The sequence below is a fragment of the Myotis davidii genome, unplaced genomic scaffold (genome assembly GCF_000327345.1).
Source record: "Myotis davidii unplaced genomic scaffold, ASM32734v1 scaffold174, whole genome shotgun sequence".
Lineage (NCBI taxonomy): Eukaryota > Metazoa > Chordata > Mammalia > Chiroptera > Vespertilionidae > Myotis > Myotis davidii.
The window spans coordinates 1,641,333-1,653,511 of record NW_006289087.1 but is presented as its reverse complement, the minus strand read 5'-3'; the positions used below and the strand labels follow the sequence as shown (position 1 = coordinate 1,653,511).

General features: G+C 45.6%; 1 protein-coding gene across 1 annotated transcript in view; it reads right to left on the bottom strand.

The window, feature by feature from the left end:
• Positions 1–12,179, bottom strand: part of ENAH (enabled homolog (Drosophila)) — an 89,966-nt gene that overhangs the window by 53,236 nt on the left and 24,551 nt on the right. Inside the window, exon 2 of the mRNA XM_015562336.1 lies at positions 8–84. Coding sequence (XP_015417822.1) covers positions 8–84 — 77 coding nt within the window. The remainder of the gene's footprint in view (positions 1–7; positions 85–12,179) is intronic.

The window sequence follows — 12,179 nt, the reverse complement described above, 5'->3', positions numbered from 1 at the left end:
GTCGAGCCGCCAGCTGGCACCCACTTCTTGTTGGCATCATCGTAAACCATCACAGCAGCTCTGGCCTGACAGATACTCTGCTCACTGTGAGAACATGCAGAAAAGGAAAAAGGGGGGGGAAAGCAAACATGAGGCGTTTAAAATATGCTCAGTTGTCCACACAGCCAGAAAAATCAGTCAGCCGACTCAGCAGTCACTCAACAATCAGGGCTTCACTGGGTGCCAGAAACAACAGTGAACAAGACAAAAGCTTCCTGCCCCTGTGGGTACAGTCTGGCGGATTAGAAAGGAAAGGGTAACGAGGGACATAAGGAGGGGAGCGGGATCCACGAACACACAAGTAACACAGAAATGTTTTCTTCTAAATCTGAGTATCGACACGCTCATTAAACTGAATACAACTCTAAGTATAAATGACCCATTATGTGTTTAATCATATATCCTATATAATAAAAGGCTAATATGGAAAGCAACCAAACAGCGGAACGACCGGTCGCTATGACATGCACGGACCGCCAGGGGGCAGATGCTCAATGCAGGAGCTGTCCCCTGGTGGTCCATGTGCTCCCACAGGGGGAGTGCTGCTCAACTAGAAGCCAGGCTCATGAGTTCCTAGCTCAGCAGCAGCGGTGATGGGAGCCTCTCCCGCCTCCATGGCAGCGCTCAGGATGTCCGACTGTTGGCTTAGGCCCACTACCCATAGGACAAGTCTCATCAGTCGGACATTCCCTGAGGGTTCCCGGACTGTGAGAAGGTGCAGTCTGGGCTGAGAGGCCTCCCCACCACCCCCACAGTGCACAAATTTCGTGCACCAGGCCTCTAGTATGTTTATAGTATCAGTGACCTGTTTGTGAATCCCTCTGTACTGAAAACCCATTGGTCATCAGGCTTGCTTCATGGTCTATATAACAAATTCTGAGACGCTCTATCTGCCCCTTAAGATATGGAGTTGTCACCAATAATCAATGATGGCAATGTGACTCGCTCGAACCCCCTTGGCCAGAACACCCTATGTTTCAAATTTCTTCATTTAAAAAATGGAAAAGTAAAGTGAGATGCTTCCCAAGGATCCTTTAGATTTTACTTCTAACCATCACAGATAAATACGAAAACAGGACAATCCCAAAATAATGTCTTTAAATCTCAACTTCACCTCAATTATCTGTTACCAAGTGAGACCGAGATACATGAATAAATAAAATGAGGGGAGATGATCTGAATTTCACATTAAGCACTAGTTTCATCTTGCAGAAATCCTCTAATGCCACCCTGGGGGGAAAATGGTTGATTAGAATTTTAGTTTATTTCGTTTTTGTGTTTTAAATCAAATATGAAAGTGAACAACAGAAGAAAACAGGTACAGTAGTAACTCTATGCTTTAACCCAAGCGCCCCACATACTGTAGAAGACTTAGCTGATGTTTAAGCCATGACGGATGCAGAGACACCCAGGCAACTCACCCAACCCCGTCTTGAACGAAATCTTTGCTCATTCAGCCCACTTTAGCCTCAAAGACTTAAGAAAGTAAATCATGTGGGTTCCTCTCCAATGTCCCCAGGAGCAAAAAGTCACTTTCGCAACCTCTTCTCTCACCCCCATGTCTGCCCCATCTCTCAACACTGTATGTGTGTGTTTTTCACTCAACTTGCCAGGCAATCTGATGACAGAGGATCAAGGGGACATTAACAGGCCGCAGCACTGAGCAATAACACTGCTTCAGAACAATGGGTTCCAATTGTTTATATTTTTCCACTAGAGAAATTTTACAAAAATTTGTAACAATATTTCCGCAGCACGAACACTGAAATAAATCCACTGATAATCTAAAACTGTATGCCTGAAAAATTTTGAACATAACTGTAATTGAGTTTTGATTTTATAGAGAGGAAGGGAGAAGGGGAGAGAGATAGAAACATCAGTGATGAGAAAGAATCATTGATCGGCTACCTCCTACATGCCCTCCACTTGGGATCAAGCCCATAACCTGGGCACATGACCTGAATCAAACTGGTTCATGGGCCTACGCTCAACCACTGAACCACACCGGCTGGGTTGCACTGAAATTTTGGGGGTAAAAAGTTCTGGGAATAAAAATAAGCCGATGACTAGAGCCTGAATTATTATTTTTTTAATATATTTTTTATTGATTTTTTTTTTACAGAGAGGAAGGGAGAGGGATAGAGTTAGAAACATTGATGAGAGAGAAAAATCGATCAGCTGCCTCCTGCACACTCCCTACTGGGGATATGCCCGCAACCAAGGTACATGCCCTTGGCCGGAATCGAACCTGGGACCCTTCAGTCCGCAGGCGACGCTCTATACACTGAGGCGGGCTTGAATTTATTTTTTAAGCTGTGATTCAAGAGCACTTGTCAGCACAACAGTAGAAATCTCGTCCACACTCACAAGAGAAACACTTACGTGACAACATATACATAACCGTATCGCAAGACGACATGTACCAACGTAAAGCAAAGTGCGCAATCCAAGAAGCAAATCTGAAAATTAACAAAGTAACACTATTTCCCCGTTTTCAAAAACTACTATTTGGGGATATACAATATGATTCCCATGGTTCAAGAAATACGGTCTCCTCAAGACAGTCCCAGTGGGGTCACAGACATTAGGCCACACTGAACCCCTATTTTTTGTAAATTAGGTCGTTTCATGCTCAAAAAAAAAGAAGACAAAAGGCTTTCCGAAAAATAAAAATAAAAAAACCCAAAAGCAGAATATCCCCATTTCTTCCTCTACCCTTCCTTCCCTCACTGCTCTACAGTGGGTATCTGGATACATTCCAAGGATTGCAGCACACGGTTCAGCTAACAGCTTTTAATTGGCGCTTATTATACAAACCACTTCATCAACCATCCCGTCTGGTCACTTCAACTTCCCTGGAAAAGATACAACCACGGAAACAAAGACGTCTGCAAATGAAAATATCCACGTGGCCAGCAAAAGGCCAAACATGCAAAAAAAAAAAAAAGTTAGTTGATTCATTTTCTATTGAAAATGAAATGTCCAACATGAGCAGCGGGAGGGAAGAGCCAGGGTTAACAAGAAGAAGAACTAAGCTGTGGGTAAGAGCTGAGGGGCTCTGGGAAGAGGAAGAACAGCCAGGAGAGGGTGTGAAGGGTGCGAAGGGATGGATCTGGCCCAGATAACGCTGCAGTCCTGGCACTCGGAGAACCCACATCAAAGCCGGGCCAGGAAGGGACCGGCCAGGCCCACGGGAGTTCTGAGAGACAAATTCAAATCAAGTCCTCCCATTCCTTTCCACAACATCTGAGGATCTTTCCTGGCTGGAGACAGACATTCTGTGATATATATATATAAAAAAAAAATCTTTGGTCTTTGTCCCGGTCCCTGGCACAGAGCTCCTAAAACCCTTGGCATCTCCTGAACAGGAAGAGAGCCTCTGGCATGCTAATGAGTTGACTTGCAGGCTTGAGGAAGGGGGCTGTTTTCAGAAATACTGAGCCATGATCAGAGGGTTGCAATTTTCAGTCCCACTCCCCCCATCCCCACTCTGGGGAGGGTAGAAGGGTCAAAAATCGAGTTCACAATCATGCCTATGTAACAAAACCTCCATAAACGCACCCAAACAAGCTCACGTGGCAATGCTGGGTGGGTGGCATGCCCAGGGTGGGCATGGAACCTCTGCACCCACCCCAACCTTTGCCCTATGCATCTCTTCCATCTGGCTGTTCCGGAGTTGCATCTCTATATATAAAAGCCTAAGCGACCATTCGACCGGTAGCTATGACATGCACTGACCACCAGGGGGCAGGTGCTCAATGCACAGACATGGAAACATGGAACAGACTGATGAATGTCAGAGGGAAGGGGGAAGGGCAGAAAGAGATTAACCAGAGATCTTATATGCATACTAGAGGCCTGGTGCATGGATTCATGCACCGTTGGGGGGGTCCCTCAGCCAGGTCTGCGGGGATTGGGCTGAAACCGGCTCTCCGACATCCCCCAACGGGTCCTGGATTGCAAGAGGGCTCAGGCCAGGCTGAGGGACCCTATTGGTGCACGAATTCGTGCACCGGGCCTCTAGTCCTTTATATTAAACCAACAATAACAAACAAAGTACTTTCCTACGTTCTGGGAGTCCTTTTCGTGAATTATCAAAACTGACTCTGTAGTCAGCAGGGCGTAAGTGGGTAAGCCTTCGTACCCCCACTGGCAGCCAGTATCTGAAATGGGGACAGTCTTGTGGGACTGGGCTATGAGCCTGTGGGGTCTGGGATAACTCCAGACAGTGTTGCAACAGAAGTGAACGGCTGGACACCCAGCTGGTGTGGAAAACGGGAGAATGGGTGGTTGATGTGCGAAGAAAACCACTCCAGAGACCAACTCCAATTACAGGTGGGCACCAAATAAGCCAGTGAGGCACCCTTCTTGGATCTCCCGGATTCACAAATCTCCGATACAGATCGGATGAATCCATATAGAAGGTTGACAATATAGTATTTTAGCCTACCTGCCAGATAGGAAATTGGGGACTAGGGCGGGATCCCCATAACCTAATAAATGGAGGTATTTTAGAACTTAAAATATCTCAAAATAAAGGCAGCATACTGTATTTTAGTAATATACTATAAATGTCATAACTAACAATTAGTACTAATCATAATCATTTTCCACATTGTCTAGTCTTTCTCTTTAATATATTTTATTGATTTCAGAGAAGGGAGAGGGAGAAAGAGATTGAAAGAGATTCTCATCATTGATCAGCTGCCTCCTGCATGCCCCCTACTGGGAACCAAGCCCGCAACTCAGGCAAGTGCCCGTGACTGGAATCGAACCCAGGACCCTTCAGTCTGCAGGCCGATACTCTATCCACTGAGCCAAACCAGCTAGGGCTACAATTCTCCATATTGTCTGGGGTTTACTTTTTTCCTTCTCATTTCTCTCTCATCCGGTAAAATACTTAAGAGTTTGCTTTAAAGTATGACTAGCCTTAGTCACAACAGAACTGCCTGTACATTAGTGTATATAGACAAGAGCGGAATGACAGGGACAGCTCAGAGGGTCTTCTGACAGGCGTTAGGGTCGCCGAAGGAAGAACACACGAGGCCAAAGGGGGTAAAAAACGATGAATTCATTAGGTCACCTGGAAAACCAGATGGGCTGAGCCCCAAAACGATGCCAGCCCCCAAAGACGGGGAGTCGGAGGTTTTTGAAGGACTCTAGGCCGGCTTTCTCTGCGCAGGTCCGGTTTCTGGGACACTCCAGAGGGGAGAGCTCGTGGTCTCAGCAAGTGGCATGTCCATTGCGAAGTGGCCTCAAACTCGATTCCCAGGAGAATGGGTATCGATTCATTTATTTGATCAGACCGAACGAGAGGGATTTCCAGCTTTCTCCGGGAGGATTTTTAGCTGAAGACGTCAACAAGAAGACGTCTGAAAAGCTGAGATTGTACACCTATGTGCAGCTTTTCAGAGACACGTAACAGGAAGGGAGGCAAGATCTAAGAACCACAGCTACTGCCCTGACCGGTTTGGCTCAGTGGATAGAGCGTCGGCCTGCGGACTCAAGGGTCCCAGGTTCGATCCCGGTCAAGGGCATGTGCCTTGGTTGGGGGCACATCCCCAGTAGGGAGTGTGCAGGAGGCAGCTGATCGATGTTTCTCTCTCGTCGATGTTTCTAACTCTCTAGCCCTCTCCTTTCCCCTCTGTAAAAAATCAATAAAATATATTAAAAAAAAAAAAAGAAAGAACCACAGCAACTGAAGAGGCAGAGAGGAATAAAAACAAAAAAAAGAAAAAGAAATGCAGATCGAAACAAGTACCGCAAGCCCGAACGGTGTGGTCCAGTGATTGAGCGTCGATCTAGGACCCAGAAGGTCACAGTTCGATTCCCAGTCAAGGGCACATGCCTGGGCTGCAGGCTCGGTCCCCAGTGGGGAGGGGGGCGTGCAGGAGGCAGCCAATCCATGATTCTCTCTCATCATTGATGTTTCTATCTCTCTCACCCTTCCTCTCTGAAATAAATACATAAAAAATTTTTTTAAAAAAGAAACAAGTAGGGGGGGTAAGAGATCAACCAAAGGACTTGTATGCATGCATATACGCATAACCAATGGACATAAGACACTGGGGGATGGGGGAGGCTAGGGGACTGTCTTGGGCGGGGGGAAAAAATGGACACATATGTAATACCCTTTGTAATAAATAATAAAAAAAAAAAACCAAAAAAAAGAAACAAGCCCAGCAAAAAAGATAAACATTTCATACTCATTATATGACTATTCTCCCCGCATTACAGCAAGCGTCAAAATGAGCACCTACTCAAAGCCTTCAGCATCCTGAGTCGGTAAGGGAACTCCTGTCAAAGATTAAACCAGTAAATTACAGCTTGTGAAGAGCAGGCATTTACATTCGTTATAAACAAAAATTTCATTTTATGATCAAATGCACTGGGTACATAGAGCCAATACATTTTTTCTTCCTGGTGTTAACTTGGGTATTTTAAAATAAAATCTGGCATCAGAAGGCTGAAGAGGGCCGATTGTTTACAAATATAAAGACCGGAACATGGCATTAGAATTCTTTGACTCTGTCCAGTAACTTCTTCCTGAATATAGTCAAATTTCCTGAGCAGGTATATAGGGGACGGTTGCCAAATTCTCTTCTCCCAAGTACTCGTGAATGAGAAGCGCTCTGGTATTCGAGCTCCTTGAGGATGGCTCCTTGAGGATGGCTTGGCTATTCTGGTCTATGCTATTTATTGAGGTTGCAACAAAGCCAACTCTTTGAAAATAGCAACTTCCCTTCAAAGCCGTCACTCATTAATCGCTACTTGTCAAAGCAGCGTGACAATGACAGTGCCCAGCCCCCAGCAGACGCTCTTTAAGTTCCTGTTCAGCACCTGGTTCCATCGAATGCAATCCCACTTACGGAGACCTGGGTCCAATGCCATTTCTCTGCGAAGTCTTTCTGGGGTCCCCAGAGCCAGAATGAATCACCCTCCCTCCCACAGTCCTCATGCCTCTTTCCACCAGGGAGGCTCTCTGAGGAGGTCCAACCTGAGCCATAGGAGGGAGAGATTACGTTCACTGGGAAGCCACTCGAAGGCGTTAAGCCAGTGGTTCCCAACCTTTCTCAGGCCGCGACCCTTTCATACAGTTCCTCATGTTGTGGTGACCCCCAATTTCATGGTTACAAACTGAACATAATGAAAGCAGTGATGAATCACAAAAACAATACGTAATTATAGATGTGTTTTCCGATGGTCTTAGACGACCCCTGTGAAAGGGTCGTTCAACCCCCAAAGGGGTCGCGACCCACAGGTTGAGAACCGCTTATATAGAGGGAGCAATCCTCTCTACCATCCCTCGGCCAGCCCCAGTCACCAAGACCTGTGCATTTGCCTCCTCAAAAGCTCTTAGAGTCTTCCTCATTTTATTCCCAGGCTCCTAAGTGATTTCCCAGGGGGCGGTCAGGAGGCAGCCGATCCATGATTCTCTCTCATCGTTGATGTTTCTCTCTCTCTCCCTCTCCCTTTCTCTCTGAAATCAATAAAAACATATTTTTTAAAAAGAAAGTGTATCGGACAGGATTCGCTAGTACACAGACAAGAGGGGAGAGGAAAAAGTGGGGGACAACGGAAAGAAATCAATAAAAACATATTTTTTAAAAAGAAAGTATATCGGACAGGATTCGCTAGTACACAGGGGAGAGGAAAAAGGGGGGGACAACCGAAGACAGGAGAAAATTTTGGATGTCACCTGGCACTTTACGGATATTCCCAAAGTATGTGACATGCTGTAAAGTGTATCCCTGCTGAAAGCCACAGGCCCAACTCATCTATTTTTACACACGTATTAGCACATCCTCACCATCTCTGAAGAAGCAGAATGCCATTCATCCTCAAATCCTCCGTTTCCGTTATGTCAAGGTCTGTACCATAACCCCTCCTATACTACCAACCACTTAAGGGAGTTCACTCTGAAAAAGAGAATGAGCACCTAGGCTGTTACGACGCTGAGTCATTCTCAGCACGACCATGTCAGTTGCCCAGAAGATAAAATATTAAGGCAGAAATGACACACACAAAAATGGGGAATTTTTAAAAAGTAGGATTACCATCTCACGCTCCGATGTCAAATGTTTTTTTTGGTCAAGCCTGCAATTGTATCACACCTCAAGCATTAAAGAGGAGTAAACATAATGTTCGATTTCAATTCCACAAATATTGCTCCCACCGATATCCCACAGCTGCCAGAGTACAGGAACACTGAGTTGGGGCCATCCCATTGATAAAAGATTACACGGTCAGATCGGAATAAACGTGCATTTTCCTCAAACAGGAAAGCCAACGATACACACCAGGCCCTCTATCAGTGCTGGCGAACCTTTTGAGCTCGGCGTGTCAGCATTTTGAAAAACCCTAACTTCACTCTGGTGCCGTGTCACATACAGAAATGTTTTGATCTTTGCAACCATAGTAAAACGAAGGCTTATATTTTTGATATTTATTTTATATATTTAAAATGCCATTTAACAAAGAAAAATCAACCAAAAAAATGAGTTCGCGTGTCCCCTCTGACACGTGTCATAGGTTCGCCATCACTGCCCTATACTGTGTTAAGCACCAAAAGAGTCACAAATCGAGTGCTTTCTCTCTCAGATCTCTACTCAGGACTTGTCACCCTGCGAACCTTGGGCTCAAGTCCAGAATGCCCGTCCCCATACAGAAATGTTTTGATCTTTGCAACCATAGTAAAACGAAGGCTTATATTTTTGATATTTATTTTATATATTTAAAATGCCATTTAACAAAGAAAAATCAACCAAAAAAATGAGTTCGCGTGTCCCCTCTGACACGTGTCACAGGTTCGCCATCACTGCCCTATATTGTGTTAAGCACCAAAAGAGTTGCAAATCGAGTGCTTTCTCTCTCAGATCACTACTCAGGACTCGTCACCCTGCGAACCTTGGGCTCAAGTCCAGAATCCGCCCGTCCCATCCCCCCTCCCCGGTCTGTCCATCCTACATCCTTCCCACGAGTTCCCTTTGCTCACGCTGCTCAAAAGCTTTAACCTGGGCCCCCGTAGTTTCTCGGTTGCATGATTTCAGCAGTCTCCTAACTGGCACTGCGGATGCAATTTTACTCCCAACTCCGATGCATGTTTTCCAAATCAAATCTAATTGTGTCGCCCTTCCGGCCAGCACACCCCAAAGACTCATTTCTGGGTACCCTCTTATTGCGTGGCATGGCATTCCAGGTCCGCCGTGGTGTGGTCTGTCTTTTGACATTCATTCTTTCCCTCGGACACTGAGAGCATTAAAAGCGCGCCCCACACCACCCCACCATCCTCCTGCTGGGGGCACACGCGTGCAAAACGGTTCAAAACTCCAAGGCAAGAGAAATGCCACGCTTGTCCACAGCTCTGAAGGTGCCCCTCCCTCTACCTGAACTCACGGCACATTCCCTCTTCCCAAATACAGTGCCTTCCGCCTCCAATGCCAGCTGTCCTCCCAAATGCAAGGAGTGTCACACCCTCCGGAAAGCTTAAAAGCTCTTCCTCTCTCCGGCCCTAACGGGGGGCCCACTCTATGTCATCACGATACACTATGCGTACAATCTCTCCACCATCAGGTGGTAAGCCCCCAAAGGATGAGTACTGTCATTTTCATTTCTCCTAATTAAGGTTTCTTCAAGTAGTGACTTGAAAGGCAGTGAGAGAGATGAACTGTAAAATAATAAAAATCTGCCGCCGGTCAGAGACCTAAAACACGCCAGCGAAAGCTCCTGTTTCTGACTTTTAATGCCCAAATGGACAATCTATCAAATCCTCTCTCTTCTGTCTATAATACACGCCATTTAGCCCTGAAAACACGCAGCGCTGGGAAGCCAGGCGGGTCACCCTGCCCCCTTCTAAGGGCTGTGTCCTTAGCTGTGCGTGTGGCCATATGTATGCATCCAGACTGTACTTGTAATTATGCAATTTAAATATCCTATAAATTATACCATGTGAGCATACAGAACTTCTATGGAAGGAAGTGAAACGTTCCAGCAAGTTTCTACAAAGGCAGGTCTCTAGAAAACTGAGAGACATATATAAAAGGGGGAGATCATACAAGTTGGGCAGAACGCTAAATCCAGAGCGCTTTCTGCAGGTCTAAGTTCTCTCTCTGCTTTACAGAAACCAAAGCTGAATCTCTAGAGGTAAAAGATGGGCGTGACTTTAGGGAAGAAAAAAATAATGTGGATTTCGCATCCCCTAGGCCAGTGGTCAGCAAACCGCGGCTCGCGAGCCACATGCGGCTCTTTGGCCCCTTGAGTGTGGCTCTTCCACAAAATACCACGTGTGGGCGCACGGACAGTGCGATTGAAACTTCATGGCCCGCGCGCAGAAGTCGGTTTTCGGCCTGGCCGAGTCTATTTTGAAGAAGTGGGGGTACGTTCGCTGAGGTCGACCCCTCAGATTGAGGATGTTTTTAGCAAAGGCCAGCTTAGGAGGACCCTAATTAAGTTAATAACAACGTACCTACCTATAGAGTTTAAGTTTAAAAAGTTTGGCTCTCAACAGAAATTTCAATCGTTGTACTGTTGACATTTGGCTCTCTTGACTAATGAGTTTGCCAACCACTGCCCTAGGCTAACATGAAAAGCTTCAGAATGAACACGTATGTTATAAAGTTGGCTAACATAGGTGAAGGCGTATGTCATTTCTAAGGGCACCAAACTTTAACTAGTTCAATTAACCAACCACTATGACCTGTACAGGTCACAGTAGATATACCAGGGCTTCTACTATAGGGTACATTTATGATTATACTAAATAGCTTGTCTCCTTTTATATTTCATTTAAAAAAAAAACACACACTTGTTAATAAGAAGGAAGGGGAAAGCTGCTTGCTGGGAACAATGAGGTGTTGTCAGGCTCACGGATTGAGGGATACAGGAACAACACTGTGCATGTCACTGACAAACAGCAGACACAAATAATGGCAACATTCACACTTGTTGTCCTCCAGGCAAGGAAACCATCTGGGAGGCAGCAGCTCCAAATATGTAGGAAGGCAAAATTGCCCACCGAGACCACACAGTGATGTATCACCCAAGTGTCTATGAAATACTAAAAGGCTTTTAAAAAAAAAAGAGAGAGAGAGAGAGAGGTAGAAAGATGTCACTACTAAACTCTTCATCCCACAACATCGATATTCATGTGCCAAGCACAAATGCAATTTAGTATAGTCACTGATCACAGTCACCAAGGAAAATACTAATAAGTACACCCTAAGAAGGATCGTTTTCAGAAAAGAACTCTGCTGGGTTATCCTGTAGAATGAGAAAAAAAAGAAAATCGCCGATAGTGTCAGGCTAAGGAATAAGTCGAAAAAGTTCCCTAAAGAGGTGCTGACTACATGCAGTCATGTGTTTAGAAGTAAGGAGAGGAATCTTTTTTTAAAAATATGTTTTTATTCATTTGAGAGAGGAAGGGAGACAGAGCGAGAAACATCCACGATGAGAGAGAATCATGGATCGGCTGCCTCCTGCACGCCCCATACTGGGGGATCGAGCCCACAACCCGGGCTTAGGACCCCCAACGAGGACCTTTCAGTCCGCAGGCCCATGCTCTATCCGCTGAGCCAAAGCACCTAGGGCAAAGAGGAATCTTTTTTTATACAGCTTTGCAGCACTGTTTGACTTGCATTATGAATACCTCTTGCTCGAATAAGCATACAATATGCAGATTCTATAAAGGTCACCTGGCCCAACAACAACGACCGGCCGCTGCCAACAATATTCCTGGGGAAAGAAAGAAAATGAAAACGCACCATTTCAATGTTCACAGAACCACAAGAGAGAAGAGACGACGAGGGTGGGATGGGTAAGATTTGGTGGAGGCAAAAGAAAATGAAAGCATACTGGGCAGGAAGTAAAAAGAGATATTAAGAAACTGGAGAGAATGAAAATCTCTTTGAGGTTGGGGACGGGCCTCACCTGAGCAACGCCTGGGCACATACTGAAGGGACGCCTGCCGCTAAAGAGCAGACAAGATTTGGTGGAGGCAAAAGAAAATGAAAGCATACTGGGCAGGAAGTAAAAAGAGATATTAAGAAACTGGAGAGAATGAAAATCTCTTGGGTTGGGGACGGGCCTCACCTTAGCAACGCCTGGGCACATACTGAAGGGATGCTTGCCGCTAAAGAGCAGGT